This window comes from Varroa destructor, unplaced genomic scaffold (genome assembly GCF_002443255.2).
Source record: "Varroa destructor unplaced genomic scaffold, Vdes_3.0 BEIS01000007.1, whole genome shotgun sequence".
Classification (NCBI taxonomy): Eukaryota; Metazoa; Arthropoda; class Arachnida; order Mesostigmata; family Varroidae; genus Varroa; species Varroa destructor.
The window spans coordinates 26,553,310-26,576,300 of NW_019211460.1; the positions used below are offsets into that span (position 1 = coordinate 26,553,310).

General features: G+C 40.8%; 2 protein-coding genes and 1 long non-coding RNA gene across 18 annotated transcripts in view; 1 reads left to right on the forward strand and 2 right to left on the reverse strand.

Moving 5' to 3' along the window:
• Window positions 1–1,692: 1,692 nt before the first annotated feature.
• On the reverse strand, window positions 1,693–5,726 carry LOC111253771 (thymidylate kinase). Of its 15 annotated transcripts, none has more exons than XM_086974268.1 (6): window positions 5,423–5,582; window positions 4,896–4,990; window positions 4,523–4,639; window positions 4,209–4,323; window positions 3,211–3,430; window positions 1,693–2,908 (listed from the first exon to the last, which is right to left on the reverse strand). In XM_086974268.1, exons 2-6 carry the CDS (start codon window positions 4,917–4,919, stop codon window positions 2,767–2,769), a joined length of 618 nt encoding a protein of 205 aa, XP_086830394.1. In that variant the 5' UTR covers window positions 4,920–4,990; window positions 5,423–5,582; the 3' UTR covers window positions 1,693–2,766. The 15 variants fall into 15 exon arrangements, with proteins under 15 accessions (XP_086830394.1, XP_086830390.1, XP_086830393.1 ...); XM_086974264.1 differs by having other exon boundaries at window positions 4,523–4,729; XM_086974267.1 differs by having other exon boundaries at window positions 5,389–5,582.
• On the reverse strand, window positions 5,627–10,797 carry LOC111253770 (tRNA (34-2'-O)-methyltransferase regulator WDR6). Of its 2 annotated transcripts, none has more exons than XM_022813709.2 (3): window positions 7,001–10,225; window positions 6,214–6,424; window positions 5,627–5,766 (listed from the first exon to the last, which is right to left on the reverse strand). In XM_022813709.2, the coding sequence occupies exons 1-3, from the start codon at window positions 9,950–9,952 to the stop codon at window positions 5,747–5,749; spliced, it is 3,183 nt and encodes a 1,060-aa protein (XP_022669444.1). In that variant the 5' UTR covers window positions 9,953–10,225; the 3' UTR covers window positions 5,627–5,746. The 2 variants fall into 2 exon arrangements, with proteins under 2 accessions (XP_022669444.1, XP_022669443.1); XM_022813708.2 differs by having other exon boundaries at window positions 5,630–5,769; window positions 7,001–10,797.
• A 3,330-nt stretch (window positions 10,798–14,127) lies between these two features.
• The window catches only part of LOC147754503 (uncharacterized), a 55,413-nt gene continuing 46,549 nt past the window's right edge, over window positions 14,128–22,991 (forward strand). The window contains exons 1-3 of the long non-coding RNA XR_015316522.1: window positions 14,128–14,829; window positions 16,205–16,482; window positions 20,747–21,219. This is a non-coding gene — a long non-coding RNA (uncharacterized LOC147754503). The remainder of the gene's footprint in view (window positions 14,830–16,204; window positions 16,483–20,746; window positions 21,220–22,991) is intronic.

Genomic DNA, 22,991 nt, shown 5'->3' on the forward strand with positions numbered 1-22,991 from the left:
AACGACGAGCAAGAACGCGTACGTATCGTATTTACCGGTGCTAGTTAAATCTTTACGCGTATGCGAGTTTTTTGTGTAACAAACCAAATCACAGTTGTGCTCTGATTTGAGTCAAATGTTAATCAATTAAAACAATTCAGGCAAAGAAAAAGTACATCATTATAACATTGATGTCCCTGTTACTTTAGCATGGACTCATAGTTATCATTAAATAAAACAATTATTTTGCTTATCCGTTTAGCGGTAAAAAATATTTTTTCGTGAAGATATGATATGTAATACAACGTTTTTTCATGCTTCACTGCATATTAAATCAATATAGTTCATTAGATAGTAAAACTTATCCACGCGAAATATTGACAAGCACGTAACTGCAGCATTTAGAAAGCTTCACCGATCGAACGTCCTCTAAACGATTCGCAAATAAAATTCACAATTAAAGTGTGCATTTAAAAAGTATTTATGAAGCCAGTAATTTTCATATATATATATATATATATACAGATATATGTATCAGCATCTCTGCACTTCTAAGGTTTCTCACGCACGGACCCTAAATGCCCACCACAAGAGCGCATATAGAGCAATATCAACAAAACGAACCCGACAGTGCATGCCGAAACTGATTAAGGTTATCATGGGGACGAACAAATCGAGAAGTAATTTGTAAGTTTACTCACAGATGTAGGTAGAAGACTAATGCAGATTTAATTTCCTGAATCTGCAGCTGAACTACTATGTCCTTTAATACTAGAAAGCCATGTTCCCTCGCCAGCTACTTGATGAACTATTTGAAACTCCTAATACAGCAGTTTGTAGATCATTTCGGCTGCATCTAAGGGTAATCAGAATACAAAGTTCGCTAATATACCGAACCAATCACGAATTTATAGACGGCTTCTGGATGCATTAAACCAACATAACTACTGAGCGATACTGGTCAGTTTAGCATTAGATAGATATTCAGATAATATAAATTATGACGGCATTCAAAAACTAACTGATGGATCAAACAAACAACGCCTATACATGGGGGTCCCACGGATGTTTAGTCCAGGAAACGTATAATTACATAAGATAATCGTTGAAATGATTGGTACTTCAAGAAAGGAAATTTTTCAATTTAAGTAAGGAAACAACTACTAACCGTAACCGCAGTATAGCTGCTCAAAGCATTATTTTTAATAAATTACTGCTGTTCACCTAAATATTGTCAAGGATAATGCAGTAAATAAAGAGATGTGGCTCGCTACATTGTTCTGATGAAATTTGACTTTGCTAACTTCGAGATTACGCGAGTTGAGGCTTGAAGTATATTAGACGAATCAACTATTGAATTTAAATATTATATTTTGTATATGAAAACAAAAAACGCGCTATCTGCTACGCCAAAGCAAATCACGACGGAAACTGATTTCAGAATTCTACACATGAAATTTGCATACCATCGTTAATATTATTAATACTTAAAAAAAGCCTTCTGCCTATTTGGCAGCTTTATATATACAGAACACCGTATATCGAAGCATATATGGCTATCTTATGCACAAAGTAAGAACAACTCCGTAATGATATACTTGCCAACAAATCAAGCTTGGCAATAGAATTTTCTAAACAAACCATTTGAATACAGATTTATAGAACGCGGATTAAGTTGGCTTGAGAATTTTTAGAGCGAAACGTAATACAATATTAAAGCAAAAAAATATTTAAACTTTATTCATACAGGTACCTGTCATTGGCGACACATACACTACTGTACACGTAAGTTTAGTATGTTGCGAAAAAAAAAACTGTATATACGTGTATAATTCTTCTCGGATCGTGCCGTATTTTTGTGTTGCATTGTATTGTTCCTTAGGAATGCTCAAGTAAAAAGAAAGTCATGTTTTTGATGTGCCGAAAAATGCTGCTTGTTTTGACTAAATCTTGCCAGCGACCGCTGCCAGATTTTTTTTATCTTACCCCAACGCAGCGTTTAAAAGTCAAATACCCAAAAACTCCACCTATAGACGCATAAGTTACGAATATATTCTTTATACTTTATACAACGACGTTCATAGCACCAGCTCAGACTAAGTTGCATGTCCTTTATAGCCAATATCCAAACTTTTACTTTGTCAGTTACTAGTTAGTTCATACACCTTTCGTGATGAGGACGATATATAAAAGCATGTTACTGATTATATATATAGACGTCAATAAATATGCCTGCCCTTATCGAAAAAGTAGAAACTTTATGTGAATTAGTCTCAAAGTAAATCTATACAAACGCCAGCCCCCATTAAGAAATATTGAAGCCCCTCGAATACAAGAACCCGCATACAAAAACTCATGTCCACATCTGCATAACGCCTATAATTGCGGATTGCTCAGCCTACATCCCACAAACGCACTTACAAAGAAAGTATGCGAAACATATAGCAGAAACTATTCTTTGGCGGTATCGCACCCCATTAGCACTTCCGAACTCCAGTTGAAAGGCTATTCGCCTGACATGAAAATATATGGATAATTGATACGCACTCATTCTTGGTATAACACGTACTGTCTGAGATGCCATCAGAAAACCTCACTACGGTACGAAAACAGCACTTTTCTTTCAATACATGTTTTCACCTACTATTGTTTTCGGTGTTTTTAATTATATTAAACTAAGATCACCTACTGCATTATTTCTTAAGCTCGATATTAATTATATATACGCTTATTAAGGCATCTATAGAAGCTTGCTCGTTGTCACTGCTCAGTAATCATCCGTCAATGCTAATCAAGCCAAAGTTTTCCAATCTCCTCAGGAAGATGTATAGTTTTTTCCTGAATAATTTTAAGAAGGTTTTTAGTAATATCGTCAGTCGTACTTGTAGCGTCCACCAAAACCCATGTATCGTCCACCAGTTCGAGGTATCTGCAGGAAAACAGAGTTTATTAGGATCAGCATCAGTAGATAAACCAGATTATACGATACTAAGCTTCTATACAAAAAAAACACGAAGTTTCATATCAAAATACTGACTATAAAAGTTGAGTTATATAGAGGTTATGGTTTAGGATCTTGAGTTCCACCATTCGTTTATGCTTGTCAACCTGACGTTACCGCTTCTATAATGCAGAACTTCAGAAACTGAGAAAATATGCGACTTCACACATGAGAATATGCACCGTAACCTAGGACAAAGTATTCTTTTTGAAATAATGATAATATCTTACCTTTCAGCAACAACCGCCTGGAAATTTTCGTATTCATAACGCTCAGTTCCATAACCTCCACGGGTTTTTAACACTTCTTGGCTCGCATGAAGGAAACACACGAGATCAGGTTTCGGTAGTCCAACATCTGGCTGGCGACACCACTCGATCGACAAACCCGGTTTAGCTGACGAAAAAGCTACTCCGGAGAACGCGTAACGATCAATTACCAATGTAATACCTATATGCACAAAAAGTAGAGACAAGAAACATTATCAACACTCATATAGTTGTAATTGATCATCTTTTGCGAGTTTTTATACAGGTGAAATAGAAGTAACGTGATTATTTTCATAGGTTTACTTCTCATGCCGCATTTGTTCGCTTTTCGAGTTATTGTTCTTAAGACATACTCAAATACGTGTATGCATACGTTTTTCACGACAATCACCATACCTGTACTTTCAAGCCAAAAGTAGCTTTATTAGGCAAAGAAAAGGTAATATATTTAACACAATTGTCTTTTTCCTCGGAGAATATGATAAGATCAGCAATGCGTTCGGGTTATCGTTTGTTATAATGATACTTGTTATTGCATTACGTATTATACATCAAAAAAGTTACCGTTATCAGAAACTACAAATACCGAACAACGACTGTATAAAATCATCCTACAATAAAATTGAAGCATAATTTTTACATCCCATAGAATCTCCTATTTTCAAAGTTTCGCTGAGGCTTAATAATTTATAATTAATCCAAAATAATGTCCGTAATTTCTTGACGAGACCTGAGAAATTTGCAGAGCGTGGTCTCTTATATATGATATGTACACATGCTTCAATGATTTTTCACTTATTGTAAATGTACTTCGCAGTCAATTAGATATGGGTAATTATAATATATTGCATTGTACCTTGTGAACCAGTATTTTTGGCCGTTCAGTTCCACGCTCGTTGATATTTTTCTATTGAAAATTTCTACTGAAGAGGCAAAGAAAAGGTTACCTTTATACGAACCTTTTTTCAGTTTGTCCAACATTTCTGCACGTTTTTCCCATCGATTAGCTGAAAAAAGCAGATGTATCGAGCGATCATCCATATCTGTTGCGTTCAGTAAATAATCCCCAATTACCTGCAACACCACCCAGGGTACATAGTATAATTGATTTACGGTGTTATTACAATAAGTGGACATTGCTTTTGATTGTAACCCCCAGTTGGTATTACTCGTAACATACGTTGGCATATGCTGAAGATAATAAATGCACTATTGAAAGATTTCCTTCGACAACCTATTCAAATTCTGAGTAGAAATTGCTATTAAAACTAACCTTGCCTAATGGCGTAGTTCGGTCGGGGAACCTCCAAGCTTCAGCTCGTTTTCCCATTTTGTTTAATTTTTCAACAACCTGAAAGCACTGAGTAGATTTGCCCACGCGATCGAGGCCCTCGAGTACAATAAGGGCACCACGGGATGATACGCCATTTGAACACATCGTTCGCCACGCACCAAAAAGATTAAGCAGATGTAACTGTAGCTGTCAAAAATAAATTCGATAAACTAGGAAATTTACGTATAGAAGACCTAAAATCTATCCACAGTGATCTGTCCGCTAAGGGGGAAAATCTTATCTGAACAACGTTGAAGCAATCGATTAAAAAGTGGATCTTTTTCGTGAGGCTACAAGTCCAGAAGCCACTTACTCTTTGCGACTCTCTCACCGGCATTGATCACCTCTTCTAACTAATGCGTGGAAGTTTTTTTCCTTACTGTATTAAAACATTTAACATCTTCTTTCCTACGAAAAAGTTTTATTTTGATTTTATTGACAAAACATGCCTGCTTTAACAAAAATAATATGAATAAAACAGGTCAACAAGTTTTTCGAGATTTAAAGCGAAAGTCTTCTGAAAAGTTTAAATCTCTATAAATCGAGCGATTGAGCTTTATTTATGTGCAATTTTACAAAAAAAAAAGTGCTCCCAATAAACACATGATTCAGTCTGCTATACTGTCGCCTGAAATAGCAACCAAGGAGCATCTCTCTCAAATCTAAAAACATAAGTGAATTGGCTAAGACCATCGTTTTCGAATTGTTGATTGCGACGTCTAATAAAATCTTTGAACTGTATGAGTTTGTATGAGGAATTTTACTAATGGTGGGTTAGTCTAAGTAAAAAAAAATTGGCCCTAAACCTTCATATAGTAGTCTTGGGTCGAGTACACACACCCGTGACATTCCACAGCTTGTACGGATCACTTCAGTTCTATGCTTAGTGAAATGTTATACACATATCTGGGCTACAGTGATGATTTCAGTTGTCGAACACGCTGAATGAGCATGTACTCCTTGTTTTTTTTTTTGTTTGAGCAGGTCAAAGGGCTTCTACACTCACCTGTTTACCCTAGCTACGATATTGTGATCGTCTGCTAGCAAAGAGATGGCGGATCGCGAGGTCGACATTTCGCGCGCCAACAGTGACTGCTTTGCCAGAACTATAATTGCAGCGGCTGCTCTCGAACCGCGCACTGGTAAAACTTCCAGGCACTGTTTTTACAACGCCTCGCTGCCACCTTCTTCGTTTGGAATAAATAAACAAACAAAAATCATATCACCAATATTACGGTTAGCCATAATTCAAAGAAACAATTACACATATTCGACACCCTACTATCAATAGTACTTACAGATTGTTCCGTAAGCTTATACTTCCATAAAACAGCTATCACGGTTGCTGCATCGGGACCATTTCTTTAGGGTTGTCAATTATAATAACTGTTCGGGGCATCTTGCTTGTGATTGTACAATATTGTTGTGATAAAATGTTTATCTGATAATAAACGGAAATATATAGTTGTAATTGCTACGAATATCAATTTTCTGTTTACATACATATAATACGAATTTGTCTAGACTATCGAAAACGTCCTACAACTTGTAAATAAATAGGTGAAACAGTTAGATAAGGTTCTACATCGTAAAAAGAAGAAGCACAATTGTATTAAAAAGCGTATGCCTACCAGTGACAGAAATCACTTCAAGTCCTTGTCCCACAATCAATACGTAGCGATTTTCAGCGAAGAGGGTGAAACCAGCCACATCTGCGACAGCCGTCATTTTCGTCCATTGTGGCTCCAAGCTCTTACCGTCTAGAAGTTTCCATAGTGTAACACGCTGATCGATGGATGTTGACAGCAGGTGGTAATCACCTACCCACAGCACACCGGTTATCTAAATAGTACATGTTCGAAGAGCAATTAGTCATGACAATTCGAAGAATTAAGTGGTACTTACTTCGCCATGTAGATTAGACTGGCACTTTGTACAGATCTTCCTTAGAAGGCTTATATGCCATCAAAACTTTAATCTTCAATAGGATTATAGCCTGTAGCGAGGCGATTTAAGCATCGTTTTAAAAATAGCACGTTTAAAGAAAAGAGTGACACTTGTTAAGAATTTAATTAAAAAGTATTTGTTGTTTATCTGCGATTATTTCGCGCAATACACAAGATTTTAATAGATGATATCACGTACTTAATGCTTAAAATGTGTTGGAATCAGCTATGGATCAGCAATTTTCTGTCTTGCACACACTTCGTAGCGATATTTTTTTAAAACAAAAATAGTAATTAGAAAAACTTTGTCGAGCTATTTTTTGGTAGAAAATACAATAATATGCTGAAATAACGTACACATATTAAAGACGTGCGCTCATATATGCGCCATTATAGCGCAGCTTACCGCGGTCAAAGCTGTAGAAGAACCGTATATGATAAAAATGATTTTTAGTACAATAATAACGCTTACTTGAGTGGCGTGTGCGTTGACAACCCGACATATCACTTCGACTGCCGTTACCGAGCCACTGTGCGTAATTCTACTCAGAGTAATTGCATTGTCATCTCCCCCGGTAGCCACCAATGAGCCTCGAACGTCCAGAGCGTTCACTCCGGATTGATGCGCAGAAGCCGAGCCCATACATTTTACTGAAACGCTCGGAGGCGTTGCGGCTGCTGATGTTGTCGAATTTTCTGTGGTATCCGTACTCGAGCTGGCCTCGAGAGCCGCTGTCGATGTTGTTGTTGGCGTTACTAGCTTGTTCTGTGTAACGTTGTACAACTTGAGGAGTCCATCCGTCGCTGCGGCTAAAAATGTCGTCTCGCTTAGCCATCTTGTTTGTAGTTGGCAGAACTCACCTCCATCGACTGTTGTTGTCGGTTCAATACTTTCGCCTATACTGTAGCTGAATAGGCGGATAATAGTGTCCGAACCAACGGCTATAATGTGAAATCGAGGCGTCTTTTTCATGTTTCCCTCGGGTCGGACAGTTACCGACATGTAGCGTGTCAGGGCCTCGTTCTTCACCTTGTTCGAGGTATTTTTCCATGGTTTCCGTTTGTCCTCGGTTCGGTCGGTATTCCAAATGAAATTTTTGTCCATCATTTTCACCGATAGGTCGCTGTTGACCCACCACACGATTAGTTGTCCTCGACCGCCGACGCTGACCAGCAATTTATCCGTGAAAAAATCACAAACGGCCACACATTTTACTGAAGAGATATGTCCATACAAACGAACGGCTGGTCGAATGACTCGAAATGATGATATGACAGATATCAACAGAAGATTACCTTCGCCACCAGTGACGACAACGTCTCTATCATCAAGATGCCATAGGGTTGCGGTACAGTTGATCTTCTTTGTGTGAACGGGAGCTTTAAGAACATGTGCCAAGCGTTCGTCAACACTCACTGAATCGACAAGCACACTGTTTTTGTAGGCCCGCGCGTAGTAAAAACGATCGTTATCGATACCGCAGTCCCAAGCACGGTGTCCTCCTCCAGTAGCCATCGATAGCAACGTGTAGTCGCTCTCGACATCATGCAATAAAAAGTCTCCTGACTGATAGCACGCTAGCAAAAGTCGATCTTTATACGGTAGAATGCGCCCAATCCATTCGATGGTCGGATGTTGCCAGAATACACGCAGACACAGCAAGCTGTCATTCTGCAATGCGAGCTCATAGACCTTTCCGTCACGACCGGATGACAGTATTCGGTCTTCACTATCTCGTTTCAAGTCCGTCGTGCCATACTTGCCATGAAGGTTGAAGAGAGACGACAGCACAGTATTTCGAGCGCTTCTATCTAGCGAATAGAGGAATATGTTGCCTTGGCGATCACCGACCAGAATTCGGTGCATAGATATCTGTAAAGCGCACGTTGCACAGCGTTCACTACCAATAGGCAGGACCAACGACTTAATTTTGATTAGGCTTTTTTGACGGTTGCAGAAACGCATCACAAACATGTTTCCGCTGAAGCCCGTTGACAACACCTGAGTGTAGCCTGAAAACGGATTGCCGAAGCAGATCAACGAGTAAATGCGTCCTTCATGCATTCTCTGTCTATCCCAAATAACGAGCTGATCGGCCACGGCAAAACTTGCTACGGAGCCGTGCTTATTCGCCGTAAATAGGAAGCCTGAATGTTGGCCGACGACATTATAGTCTTCGCATTCCTTAAAATAGAAGTTATGTTCCCAATTATGAAGCTCTGTGCCAAGTTGGCTCAGCAAATAGTTGCCAGACGTCGTGCTCACCACTACTTTGCCCCTGTCAATGCTGATACACTTGACAGCACCTAACTTCGGAACTAACGGCATGGTCCAAGTTGAGTCTTTGGGAAAGCCGGTTAAGGTGACCGATTTAATGTTGATTACACTCAACGAGCCCGCGATACCTCCAAGTATCACCTGATCACCACTAACTAAAAGTGAGCTTACGCTACCCCCGCCGGGAACCTGTCGTCGGCCCAAGAGCTTTCCCGAGAAGCTATCCCAGAGACAAAGAAAGCCATCTTCACCCACTGTCACCAGGTTCTTCTGCATGAGGGCCGCCCGCCAGACACGACTGCCGTGGCCGTACAGTGCAGCGACATGCATGATTGTGGCTTCTGATAGATTTTCATTTGTTCCACCAAACGATCCTTTCTCTATGCGATAGATTCTTGCACTGCGGTCATCGGACGTGGACACGATGAGGCCTTGATTCAGATACACATTTACTGAGAATATCACTCCCTGATGACCCTTCAGCACATGAAAAACTTGACCCGTCTGTGCGTCCCATATAAGAATTTCGTTGAAAACAGTGCCAGCTGCAACTTTCAGCTTGTCAGGACGGGAACCGATAATCTGGCCCGAATAGAGAATGCATTGAACTGCGCAAAGCCTGTATTCGATAGTGTCTGGTCCGCATTCTCCGGAAAACGGTAGCTGATCCTGTCTGTTGAAGTACACCATTTGGTTGTGGCTTAACAGGGCCGCTTGTGACCCGTCCATAAATGTGCGCAAGTCCCATATCCAGTCCCCGAGAGCATAAACTGGCGAATTGTAGATGATATCAACAAGCATCGTTTCGATTTCGATACGAAATGTCACCCGCGTGAAGAAGCGCCCGCCAAAAGCAAGAAACTCGCTTTGTAGTTCCGTTCCCGCATCGGTCGATGTATTCGGAACCGCTCGGAGCCCATGTAAAGTTTGGCTATTGAGGAGCTTTCGCGAAGCTATCGGCGTTAGGTTCTGTTCGTCGTATACAGCCACACACGATCCTTCGGTTGTAATATAGAAGTTTAGCCATTTTAAAGCAAAGTTCACCGGCCCTCGGTTAGCTAATTCGCAGCTGCTGTCTGCCGCCTCTCTCATCATGTCATCTCTAAGTATCCCAATAGAGTCGACGTTCATGTCAATGTCCTCCATCAGCACTTAGTTCCGCTGGCTATAATGATGAAACATAGCACAAACTTTAGTCCTTGATAAAAACGCAAGACAAACTTTGACTTAGCGCCTACACATATTCCTAGTTAAAAATTCTTCACTCGCATGAAACAGTCACTTCCAGCGCTACTGCATGTCGTCAGTTTGCGATCAGCTGTTTTCGTTATATATTTCACTGGTCCACTATGGAGCACAGCAGCTTCGTGGAACAGACGTGTTACCTTGTGTGGTTGTTTTGGCAACATGGCAGACGATCTAACCGCCATCTACAAATGCGGTAAAATTCGACCACAAGTGAAAATCTGTCTCGGAAATTTAATTACGATTAATTTGAATGTGCATTCTACACGTATCTAATGGTTAACCGAAAAAGAGGGGATATTGCAATAACTTGGGTCACAACTTCTCATAGAATCTTGTCAGGGTTTGCTTAGGACACAATGACGCAGACAGATTTTACTTAGTGGGCAAAAGATGCAAGTGCAATTGGCACAACGAACGTTGCAATTTGAGGCAAAGGGGCAAAGAAACGTTACAGTTATGTTATACGGTGGCTTCAAGACTTTCTTTTCTGTTTTGGAAAACAGGCGCGCCTTGGGATCTTGCCTTAGGTCAGATGCACACGCGACTACCGAGCAAAAAGTTAGCAAAAAGCCGTGAAGATTAGGTGTGCTTAATTATTTCGATCCACTAAAAAAGCGCTCGCTTTCATTTAAACGAACTGTCGAGCTTGAAATAGTGTAATTTAAAAAAAAAGGAGTGACTATTTCCAAGTGAGAAATTGCAGTATACCTAGAAAACCTTTGTTTACCTGTTATATTGTAATCAGAGTTATGGATGGAGAAATCCAGAAGACATCATAAGAGTTTGTCGTACGTACAGAGAAAAGAAGCCTAATAAAAGATTGGACAACATATATCGACACTAGGCAATTTTTTCTGGTATGTTTTTAATGAATAAAGGTTCGATCTGGGGTAAATAATAGTCAATCTGATTTACTTATAGCTGTCTTGCTGTTATTATAAAATTGTATGATTTCTTAATCAAGACATGATCAGAGATTACATTAAAGAAATTTGAGATTTCTTCGGTTGATACGTTTATAGAACGTCACATAGTCCTACCTTAAAAAAGGGCATCTATTAAGGCAAGTAAAAATGGCTTTTGAAAAAAATGCGTTCCAAATCGTGACTATGCCTCCAGAAAAAGATTGACATTTAAGCTGAAAACGACCAATACGATTTTATGCAAGACACATATCTCTACTCTTTGAATGAACTTAGTAATAATACTTACAGTAACCATAACAACGGCGGATAGTATGTGCATGCCATACCTTATGTCAGTAGAAAGTATTATTCAAATATAATATAAAAATTTTAATCATGTAGTAGGATTGGGGATAACAATAAAAATATTCGTTAATCTGCTCACGTTGCCAGTGTTAGTTATAGACAACAGCATTTATTTTGAACGCTCTAGTTACTTTATTCAAACATGCAAAATAATTTAAATGTTTGTTTGATAAAGCCTATCTGCGTCAAACCTGTGTCTGCATTTCGAGACACAGATTACACCTCTTTTGCAAGAATGAAGAGATTACAGTAAATAGTTTGTTTTTTCTACTAGATTCATCGCCATTCTGTGGGGAGGATCAGTCTAAATGCATACGCATCTGAAACTCTAGTCCGAAATGGCTATTTGTTTCAGCTTCATACAAGTTCGGTTACAGCTTCTGTGTGATTTAGAACTTTATAGGTGTGTTTCGTTAAAGTTGGAAAACTTGGCGCACTCGTGCTTCTTAATAAGACACTGTTCTGGAATGGCGAATAGTGAAAAATATTAGCTGGGAAAGTAAGTACTTCAAACTGCAAGTAGAACCTTTTTAGCTTGCTGACAGTTTTTTTTTTTAAATCGCAGATTTCCGTCAAAGAGATCTTTTTCCTTTTATTGAAAATACTATGCTTATCAAACAAACTTACAGCTAGTATGCCTGAATATCATATTTAGAATTATGTATAAGTTTATCGAAAAGTTACTATATTATGAGTAGCAGTTTGCATAGATTAAAAACAATGCTAAGAGCAACATCCGAAGTACTATAATTTAGGCATACGTATGGACATATAAACACTCACGCAGGGCGAATGCAACCTACGTAGCACCGCTGACTCGCTCAGATTTCACGGAACCCTCGGTTGTCTTAGCTCATTTTTTTGTAGGAATGAAAAGTAATATGGAGTCGACTACTTTTTTCCCAAAAGCAAAAGCAACCCAAAAACGTAGTCAGTGTTAATATTTCATTGTTGTGCTGGTACGGACAGTCGCTGCTACAACCTTCCTTGCACAAAAACTGTTTTACTGATTCGTTATTTTTGAAATGACTGTGAAAAGTGTAATTCATTGAGTCCCATTATCCAACACACTTAAGCAAGCATTGATTTCAACATAATTATTCAAAAGCGAAGTCACTGATTCATTTCTAGCAGCAAAATTAATTCATTGCTATCTACCTTAATATTTGGACATTTAAACACTTATCTTTTAGTCGGAGACTTAGTCATTGGAGTCATTACATTGTACCTTACTTGTCCTGATCCGCTAGCATTAGTCAGTTTGAAAATGCATTTTTCAGACTGGCTAACATTAGGAGACTTGCAAGATGGCGACCAAAACTGATATATGCTGGACTGCGTAGACATTGCAATGTATATTGCGATGCACCAAACTATTATTAGTTTGTTACGGATAAAATAAATGAATAAATAAGTAGCCCGTACTGATTCATTGTAAACAGCGTGTGCATTAACAAGTTTAGATAATAAACATCGACTGTTATCAGTGTAACTATTTAGAGAAGTGTCAAAGCACGGGAATTAAGTTTTCAAACAAAACCTTTTAAATTCAGCAACGCGACCTACTGAAAAGTTTCAGCATTTCTTCTTCTCGCGATAACTGGTCAGTGATGGGCGATCATGTGAACATGCACGAAACAATAATTAACCGATAGCCACATGCGCTTTGTGCCTTCTAAGTTTTGGTATAACCACACGTTATATTTTACCGGGCAGGTTTACTTAAGTTTCTAAAGCAGGATACAAACGCTTGTATAACGCGATGGACAACGACTTCCTGCTAGTAACTACAATGTTCGTTCATTTTACTTTTACATGCGACGATGAAAATAACTGACAATCGAAATATTAGTGAAAAAAATGTATAGTTGTACATAAAGGAATAGTTGAAATTACAATCTTGAAACCTATCTATTTTATTTATCATAATTCACATACCGCCGAATACCTAGTCAGGTAGGTGTTTATGTACCAATTCTCATTTGAAGACTGACAGAGGCCGCGATCTTCTATCGCGCCGCTTTCGGGCACTCACGACCTGAAAGAAAGATGATGTCGCACAGCATAACGTAGCGGCACCGTTATGCTTCGCTCGGAACGGCTGTAAACAAGTGCTGAATCGCAGATCCCTTCAGTAAGTAACTAAAGACTACGGAACTAATCAAACCACAAGCTTCGGCCATGATCGACTAAGAGTTTATGGTTGTCAACGAAAGTTGCGCGATGATTTGCTCTGTCGAGGAAAACCACTTCGTACTTTCGAGAAAAGGTGATGATGATGGCGCACGACTATAATGAAGATTTAACTACTTAATAATTGCTACCAAGGCTACTAAGTGCGCACAAGTACTGACTATCTCTGAAAGCCATTACGCGTGGTTGCGTGAAGCACAATAGGGTAGATCAGATTGAATCCGTGGAAAATGTAGGGATACAGATTATTTAAAAATCAGAGTATACGAGCCTCAAGGTGCTATTGAATAACACGTGTTGATGCCATTAAAACATTAAGTTATCCTTTCAACGTTCAAGTTTTTTGCATAAATGAAGTAGTAGAATCGAGGATATATGCTGACTAGAGCAACGCATCCTACGATGCCTGGTACCTACGTAGATATATTTAACGTGCCAGGAATACCTTCTAGGTAAGTAATCTTAAGCAATATTGTCTTTGGGCAATTTAACTAAAGTTTAAATTGTGGCAGCGATAATTTGACTATTCCTATGTGATGTAAGATACGGCCTTATAAACATTGAACGAAAGTAAACACTTTTGCGGCCCAACGTGAACGCATGAGAATTCCTTAACTATCATTCGGGTCAGCACTACCACCTATAGTTGTTTGTCGTACGTCAGTACCACGGCCTGCTTTGGCAATGCCTGCCTGTAGACGGCTATACAGAAATCATAGAAGTTCATATACCAATTACCAGCCAGTCTTAATCAAGCTATTTGCTTGTTGGCGGCAATCGAAGCCTCGCAGTTGGGCCGAGCTCCAGAACTTCTGGGTGTGCCATGGACTTGTTCGTTGCTCCCGTACAGAATGACTTGCCTACTACTGTTGTACCGTATCGTGGTATGGCAGAAATGTATCCCTTAACTACTATGAGGAACAAACCCTAAAGAAGGTGTTGTGCCATTACCGACAGCCGACGACCCGATTTAGCTTTCCTCAAGACCGAGAGTAGCCAAGCGACTACCTACCAACCTTCCTCTACTGCCACTGTGACTGCACTACAACCGTTGACGCATTCCTCTTCGAAACGTCTGTCCAAGCCGACAAAATGGCGAGATGCGAGGCGGCGCTGTTACAGTTACTCCTGTTATTCTTGTAAACGTATGTACGCGTTGTGTTGGCCAATCCCATCTGTAGGGATGGTCCTATCGTAAAGGTGTGGCAGGCCACGGTAGGCAGCAGTAGCAATGGTAGTTATGTCAAGCTACGATGGCTGTACAAGTTAGAACCGCGGTGCCGAATGAAGGCAGCAACTATCTGCGACCACGTGAGTACCAAGCCACCGCCGCCCACTCCATACGTCACTGACTTTCATGAGCAGGTTGTTATTGGTGCTGAAGATGATGGCAATGATGACGATTATATTGTGCTTTCAACTTCGGCAATAGCCTTCTTTGTCTCTTTTTTTTCGATTGATGGCACCCAGGTATTACCTGCTTTTACAGAGTAGAAGCAGCCGCAGCGACCATTCCTGTCTATGAAGTGGATATGTATGTATGTATATACATACATGTATAGATACATACATACCACCAAGACACCATAACTTTAAAAAATTAAATTAAACTTGGCACCAGGTTTTACGTAAAGGTCGGCAAGAAAAAAAATTTACTGTAGTAGTCCCAGTATTCACCTTTGGCGTATGTTATAACACTTCGAAAGCGTAAAATGTATGTAAATTTATTTCTCATTTTTACTTAAGCCACAAAAGGCTAGGGGCCCTTTTAACAAACCAATTTATTATATCGGAAGCTGAATCTGATTACCAAGAATGTCAAACTAAAAGAACCTTTGGGGAACCTCGCTTTACGCTCGTGACGGAGCGACCAAGAGGTAAGTAGTTGATGTGCAGATGGGATCCTATAAAGTTCGATACACAATATGGTGCCTAAGGGTCAATTAAACAACGATAAATTAATCAATAAGTTAGCAAAATGTTCTATTTGATTGCACGCTGATTACGCACTACCGACGTGGATCATCTAGATGAGACGAGGTGCTTTGCATGTTACGGAAATCGGCTGTTTGGCGCTGTTACATCTCTTTATATATATGTATAGCTGGTTTGCGTTTGAATGAAGATTATCATACCAAAGCTAATGAACACTCTTCACGGCCGCTCATACTACAGGCTACCGGCCTCGCGAAGGCAATCGTCAATGAAGGAGTTTTTATAAGTTAATTTTACTTTTCAATTCTTTTTACGTCTGCTAGTCTAATCGTTAGACATTACTGCAGACGTGTGCTGCTCTATTTGGCTGCCTTGTCGAACAGATCTATGAAATGGCATAGTAAGACTTTGAAACGGAAGGTGCTCCTTAAGCCGATGCTGACAACCTCTAATACATATCAGAGTTTCCTGAAAAGCAGTATCAGCCTTATGAACAATGTGCTTATGGCGAAAACTCGCTTTAAGGAAGAACATGCTTGCATTTACTGTCGTTGCCGTTATTTACTGCTATTATGTTGATTCGTAGATAGAGTTTTTCATTTGTGCCTGTTTGTGTCAACGTAGCCTTCTTGGCATTGCCGATGCTGAATGCGTGTCCAACTGCAGACGAGACATTCTCAGGACTCTTCAAACCTATGTTATTTGCGCAACTCATTTGACTAAATAGACCTAGATTTATCCGACCTTTCAGGTGGAAACTGCATCGTTTAAATGCTTCCGGTTGCTATAAGTAGCTGTGCATATGATTCGTTTACCGTCGAAATCAGCTGGATTTGACTAATTATCAGAGCGGTACGCCATCCGTCGGCATGGAGAATGGTGTCTTTTACGGGGCTACGATCCCTGTACTGTTTTTGTTTTCGGTTTGGGTCCTGTTACGTGTCAGCCTCCCTGCCCGATCGATGCCTTTTAAGAGGAAGTTTGTTACCACTGAGGCCATCGATGCTGCGCAGTTCTATCGCCGCTTAAGTAGGTACCCATTGTGTTGAGATAATTTTTAAACATATTATTTTTCTCAGTTATGACTATTTACATAGAGAATGAGTCATATAAACGTTTTAGGGAAGGCCCATGACAATGTTTAACACCCAGTTCTGCACAAATGTCGACAACGGAGTAAACTTTTTTACCGGTGAAATGTGCCATGTACCTAAACATGTCGCTCACGTTCAAGACCAAAAGATGATTCGGCTTGCCAAACAATTTTTGTTAATGAGAATAAATGTAATAACGAATATGGGGGGCGAATATGCACTGATCCTAGAATGCGTTCATCTGTGACGTATTTCCGTGGTGTTCAATCAGTCGATTTCGACTAGGTGCTGTAACGGATATTATACAACGCACTCAAATTATATATAAGTATATATATTTTTTGGTGCCTTACTGCCTAACAATTATGCGCTTGTCCATCTACCAGGAGGCACAAATGTACGTACACATATGTCTATCTCAGTTTAACAAGGTGTTACTACTCGCATTTATTTAGGCTATTGAATTAGGAAATAAATTATTTTAAGTCCCAATGCCTAAGCCATAATCGGCACATGCGGCCATCATTCGATTGAGTCCTCTACACGTTTTGGGTCTACCTTAAACTAAGGTATGAGGTGACCTCCTATTGACCATATATTCCCCTTATTATTTGTACGGCTTTTTGTGAAAACTTGCAAGGACAGTTCTGACGGACATGCGTTTCGAGCAAATGCAGTCCTATCAGCAAATATCTTATGAAAACCTTGATGCACTTTCAGTTTCAAAGTTAGCCTGCTGTAGCTTTTTCTCTTTCCAAAATTTAAGAAACATCTAGAAGGATAAAAAAAAAACGAGGCAATCGAGTAAAACTGAGAAAACGAGGCTAGACTGGGATTGCCAATGCTTTTCTTGACACAATAAATATAAATGTATATATATACAAAACATTAGAAAACCCATAATAGGCTTTGCGTTCAGCATATATAGATATAAGAGAACATACACATTTGTTCGAATTAGTTTGTATTCTCTACATGTGGTTACTGAAAACCAAAAACTGTTTTTGTTGAAAAGAGTTGACCAAGCACTGCGTACCCGCCCTCGATCATATATCTACAAGACTCGAATTGAAGGTGAGTCTCTTTTTGGTAGCAGCAATACTTGTGCAGCTTTTCCTCTCGATTAGCCAAATCTAAAGTTCGAAAACATTGTTTTACAATACTATGTACATTTCGATCAAATAATGGCTCTAATTCCGCGATCTCCAGCGTGCATTTCTGCTTGTTTGTATCTGTGACTGTATTCGTGTGTGTGCTTTCGTTGTACGGCTTTTTGGCGAAAGATAACCATCGATCGTTGGTCCTCCTCATTAAGATGAGGCAGAGCACCCGACCGAATCTGGGGACGACGAACAAATGTTTGATGCCTTCGTCTTTATCTTTTCTAGCTATGATGCTTGCTATTCAGGTAGCTTGTCGTTATGCTATTGTTTTTCTGTCTCTTTGCGCTGTCGTTGGATTCCCCCGCTGCTGGTCATCGATATGAGTACGTCCACGTTGGTCAAAGGATCGCCGTATTCGAACGGCTGCTAACGATCAAACCAACCGTTCAGTTCAAATTAAATGTTCAGTTTTCCTTTGCTGTTCGTTCACAGTGGTGCATTAAGACGTGTTCTGGAGGTCTTTCATTCTTTGGCGAACTTGCTGTTGCCATGAGTTTTTGGTTTGGTTGACCAACCGGTTGGGTCGTCTTGTCCTACTCCCGTGTATATATCATGCATTTTGTCTGTTTTGCTATGAGCCCATCCCCCTAAACGTGGATTTGTATAGTAGTAGTAGATTACCAGCGTTCTCGCAGTCCTGTCTTCGTGCCGAAACCGCGACGCCACTGACCATTCCAGTCGCCTCGAGCCACTTGCTCTTGTCCCGGCTGTTATTATCCCGGTCGGTGCGGTTGCCGTAATGCCGTTGTGATCTGCCTACTGTCTATCAGCAACATCGGCTGGTCTACGTCTGCTACGAGAGCGTCGTCGGTAGTTTGCAGCCGGATCGACAGCGAAGGCGATCGATGAACGAGTACTCCTGATGAGGGGGTTGACGATCTGCTTGACGGTAACTTCGCAAGCAGCTGGGGGAATTAGGACAGATGTTCTTTGGTCGTGCTCCTAGACGATCTTCCCTCTTGCACTGTTGTTTTGCTATCGGCGGGCTGACCAACGACGAACCTACGACAGCTATCATTATACAATTGATATCACCCGGTGGAGTAGATGATACATTTGTAAATACATACAGGAGTATAGCCGGCGAGTGGGTAGCAGGAGGCCGGCAGTCGTAGTAGTGGCGCTGACTGATCTTCAAGTCACTCTGTTCTGCCCCCGGGTCTGGGTGTATCTTCTGATTTCGGATTCAGCCACCGTTGTTGCGAAATGACAAAAGCAGCAACGGTGCTGAGGGCAACTACTAACATTACCTGTAAGAGATACCGTAATCCAGAGTATTCTCACTGAGCTTCACCCGCTTATCATATCCCTTAATAAACCAGCCCTACTTCCCGGTTGTCGACGATTAACACAGTAAGATAAAACGATTCACTTTTCTAGAAAGGCCGCAAGTAAAAGACCGCATCATTTGCATGTTGCTAATCGCAGTGAGTTATTCGAATTTTGTAATATGGGTTGGCCTTTAAATTTGTCTCCGTTCAGTACTGACAGATCTTGGCTTGTATGTGTGAAGTTGTTATTAGTGGCTCAAGTGATGGATTCATTATTAATAGTTATAATCGGTCAACAGGGCTCCAATAACAACACGTACCGCCTCAGTCTCCTATATTCAACATCGGGTCTTCATTTACATATAGCTGTTTATTTATGCCCACTGGCTTCGTCAGCACATGTACCTAATCAAACGATAATAAAAAAGCACAAGCCCAGCCGTACAGATGGCTCGAAAAATGGCTTCTGTTTAGAAGAACTTGTTCCTATCGTCGCTTGATTGTATGTAAATGTTCTAGACTGCCATGTCGTAACGGCAATGGCGACTGCGGCCGTACCTGTTTATATAGTTGTGTTTGTCTTGGTCGTTGTTGTTGCTGCTGGGTCGTAATTGTAGGTGAATTCTACAGGGTGGGACATAGTCGCTTCATCGCTGACGGCGTCATAGATACCACTAGGGTGATTATTAATTGGATACGTTGCATAGGTATGGACTTAAAACTCTAATTCTAATGGTGATCATGTTGTTGGTATTGAAATAACACTATTATATTTACATCTTTTACCACTAAAGTTCGGCTTTGCTACCATAATTTTCGTTTTTTGCTCACTCTCAAATGTACCGAGAGTTCGATAAGGGGAAACGAACATCGGCCATATTTTATATGTGTAGTATATTGATGGAAAAAAAAGGGAGTCTAGATATAGATAATGGAATTGCAATCTTTTCTAGTCACTGCCACGGTCAAATGACAAGGCGGAGATAAGGCTCGAGAGCGGGCTACATAAGTCATTATATCGACGAAGAGCTAGAGCAGAGCTTGTCGGAATGCCCTAAGTACTATCCTCTCTACCAATTCGAAGCAGGCCGTTTACGAGAAATACGTTCATATATATATGTGTGTAAGCTTTCCTAACTCTGTACCTTCCCTATAATCGTACGATTAATGTAACTGGAACTCCGTGATTCAGTTAAGTAGGAAGAGCAAAGATTACTGAACAGTGTCTGTTCGTTTTCAAATAAACCCTAGTAAATAACCTTTTTCACTCGCTGTAGTAAAAACAAATTTACATCGTCAATAAGTATTCATTGAAGAAAGTCGTAATGGCTGATATTCTCCTCTATGATATACAAGGTTGCTCTCGTTCCGCAAAACATGCGCTGCTGCAATATCGCCACACAAAGGATTCCTACATAATACGTGCCTGATACAAGGGCTAAAAACGGGTTCATATCCGCACAGACAAAGTTGCGTTTGCCTCATCGTATTCTGAGCAAATTCGAGGAAGCAACAAACGCATGTGGTTCCACCATCACCACGTCAGCAAATACATAACATGAAAAATCATCCCTTTTCCTTAAAAAATACTCTAGGGATTATTTTTTCTTAGGGAAATAACCAGTGAAATATTTAGATAACATCATACTGTAAAGGCCCGCTTGCGTACTTGTCGAGGGTCCAATACCCTGCTGTTGACGGCTGTGTAAGCCTGACTGTCTGTGTTTCACCAGCTGTTATCTTTATTTCGTGGCTACTGTTGTAGGCTCCAGTTGCTTTCCGCTCCGCTGCACCCGACAACCCGCCCTCTCACAGGGTTAACATACAACGATGTGCGCACATCGAGGATGAAGATCAGAGGTCGCCGCATGTTACCGCACGCACGCAATTACGTACGTCATCAGGCAGTGGCGGTGGGTCGCGCTTTCGATGAAAACTACGAAGAAAATAACTGGCTCGTCTAAGGAAAACTGAGACGAACAGAATGCTGCGGGAACAATCAGACAAACACAGAAGGGAGAAGGGGACATCTGGATGATTCTCTGGTTGCCGTAGCCAGCTAGTAGCAGCGACGTCAACAATAGCAGCAGCGTCAGTCCAGCTGCAACTTGTTCTATCCCCGACTGTTCCCTGTGGTCCTCGGGCGCTTGGCTTTTGCTGCCAGAACTGCTTCGGCTGCTACCATTCTTAGCGTTATTCCTCTATCCTCTCTCGTGCCGGCGGAGGCAGCGCATGGAGGTAAGTGTTGTTCGAGCTGTGCTGATAGTTTTTTTTTACCACTACTGCTACAATGGGCGATGGCATCTAGACAACAATTAGCTTGCAATCAACGAGCTTCTAGCGACTGGACGAGTGCATTTTATCCCACACATTACACACTGTCACAGCTAAGCCAGCAGCGCACATAATCAGCTCGGTCGAGCCGCACGGAACGGGACAGACATCGTGGTGATGGTGTCGTCCATCGCGAAGTCCCCATCATCTTAGGTGCCGTCGCCCACTTCATCTTTGGCAACTTGAGCGCCAGCCACTGTATCTAGCAGATGCTGTTATCGGCGCTGGTGGTCTATTCGAGTAAAGGCAGACGATATAAAGTAAGACGAATAAAAATTAGGCGGTATTACCGACTGCGACACTATTGGGTTTACCTCTTCCGCAACCACTGCAGCTGTGAGTAATAATACCCCGGCTACCCTACAGCTGCTGCTGTTGTTGTCACGGCAACTAAATAGTGGCGGCAAAGGTTGACTCCGATTGGAGACGCTGCAGGCGAGAACAACGGGCTACGGCCGATGGCCTGACCACAAAAAGTCACTTGACGTCGAAAAGGCGTAAGTAGCATAAGACATGGCGACAAAGATCTTCCGAAGACGTTCAAGTTGCCTGTTTGTCAGCCGGTCCCAGGGCTGTTTACATGATCGCATTGCTGTCCTTGCCGTTGTTCTCGTCGGTCGGTAGACGGTGAGAAGCTGTCGGCGGCGGTCGTTGCCTCGTTTGTCTGGCTTCTTTAATAAAGGAGGAATAGAATTTTTTTTCAATTCGCCAGCTTTGCAACCATCATTACTGGTGTCGTCTTCTCTTTGGGAGAAAACAACTATCACGGCTACTATTAGTATTTGTGATGATGATGATGATGATCACTTCGACGAGGATTTGCCGTCACGCAAAACAACTGCGACGGTGGCGACTCAAAAGTATAAAGAAAACCGAGAAGGATCTAAACCTACGAGATGATAGGGGGTAGGGAGAGGAATTGAGGCAAGTGCTTTCCTCTTGTCCTGGATAATGCTAAGTTGGTTAGCTATGACGACTAACTCGAACTCATGGATCAAAGCCAAGATATACAATAACCACTATAACATTTCCTAAAAAAAAATAATTAAATAATAAAAAAAAATTGAAGTTTTACGTTCAGTGCTATCGGTAGAAAAGATTGTGCCAAACTATACTACAATCTATACTCAAACAATATACAATCAAACTATACTACTAGCGATCTCTAACTTAGCAAAATGTAGGAGAATGCCCTTTGTGTTGTGCGCGAAAATGCGTGAACTCTGACATAGATACTGCTCTAGATATATGTAAAACATATACGTCTGCTGATCACCGTCTACGTGGTCGCCGTAGCCACGCTTGCCTTTCTCATTTTATTACAATAGCTATTTGTCATATCGATATTAGCTACCGCTAGTCGCATTTGGTGCTAGAAATTATGAATGAAACTTCATTAAATAGGGTATTCGATCATTACCTGACTCGCGGATCTTTAAATTTCTACACATAATTTAAGCATGGCTGGCTCTCAGATAGAAGAGCCATTGTGGCCAGGAAGGCAGTTATCATGACCAGCAATAATGCTTAACAGCAAGAAATACAACAGAGTCAACTCATTCGCTGTCAGTAAACACTTTTGATGCTGTTACTACGGTAACAGGTACAGCGTTTTTCTAGAGGCCACTGATTGCGTTTCGTTCGCTATTGCCTGCGTTTGTTGACTATTCATCTCT

What these genes read in the sequence shown, in the direction of transcription:
- LOC111253771 (XM_086974264.1), bottom strand. Translation starts at nt 4,919, where the DNA reads ATGCCGGTGAGAGAGTCGCAAAGA. An exon ending in GAACTACGCCATTAGGCAAG is followed by an intron (nt 4,324 to 4,522) that starts GTTAGTTTTAAT and finishes GTGGTGTTGCAG; the next exon opens with GTAATTGGGGATTATTTACT. An exon ending in CAGGCGGTTGTTGCTGAAAG is followed by an intron (nt 2,909 to 3,210) that starts GTAAGATATTAT and finishes GTTTTCCTGCAG; the next exon opens with ATACCTCGAACTGGTGGACG.
- LOC111253770 (XM_022813708.2), bottom strand. Translation starts at nt 9,952, where the DNA reads ATGGAGGACATTGACATGAACGTCGACTCTATTGGGATACTTAGAGAT. An exon ending in TCAACGCACACGCCACTCAA is followed by an intron (nt 6,425 to 7,000) that starts GTAAGCGTTATT and finishes TGTACTATTTAG; the next exon opens with ATAACCGGTGTGCTGTGGGT. An exon ending in TGAAGTGATTTCTGTCACTG is followed by an intron (nt 5,770 to 6,213) that starts GTAGGCATACGC and finishes TTCCAAACGAAG; the next exon opens with AAGGTGGCAGCGAGGCGTTG.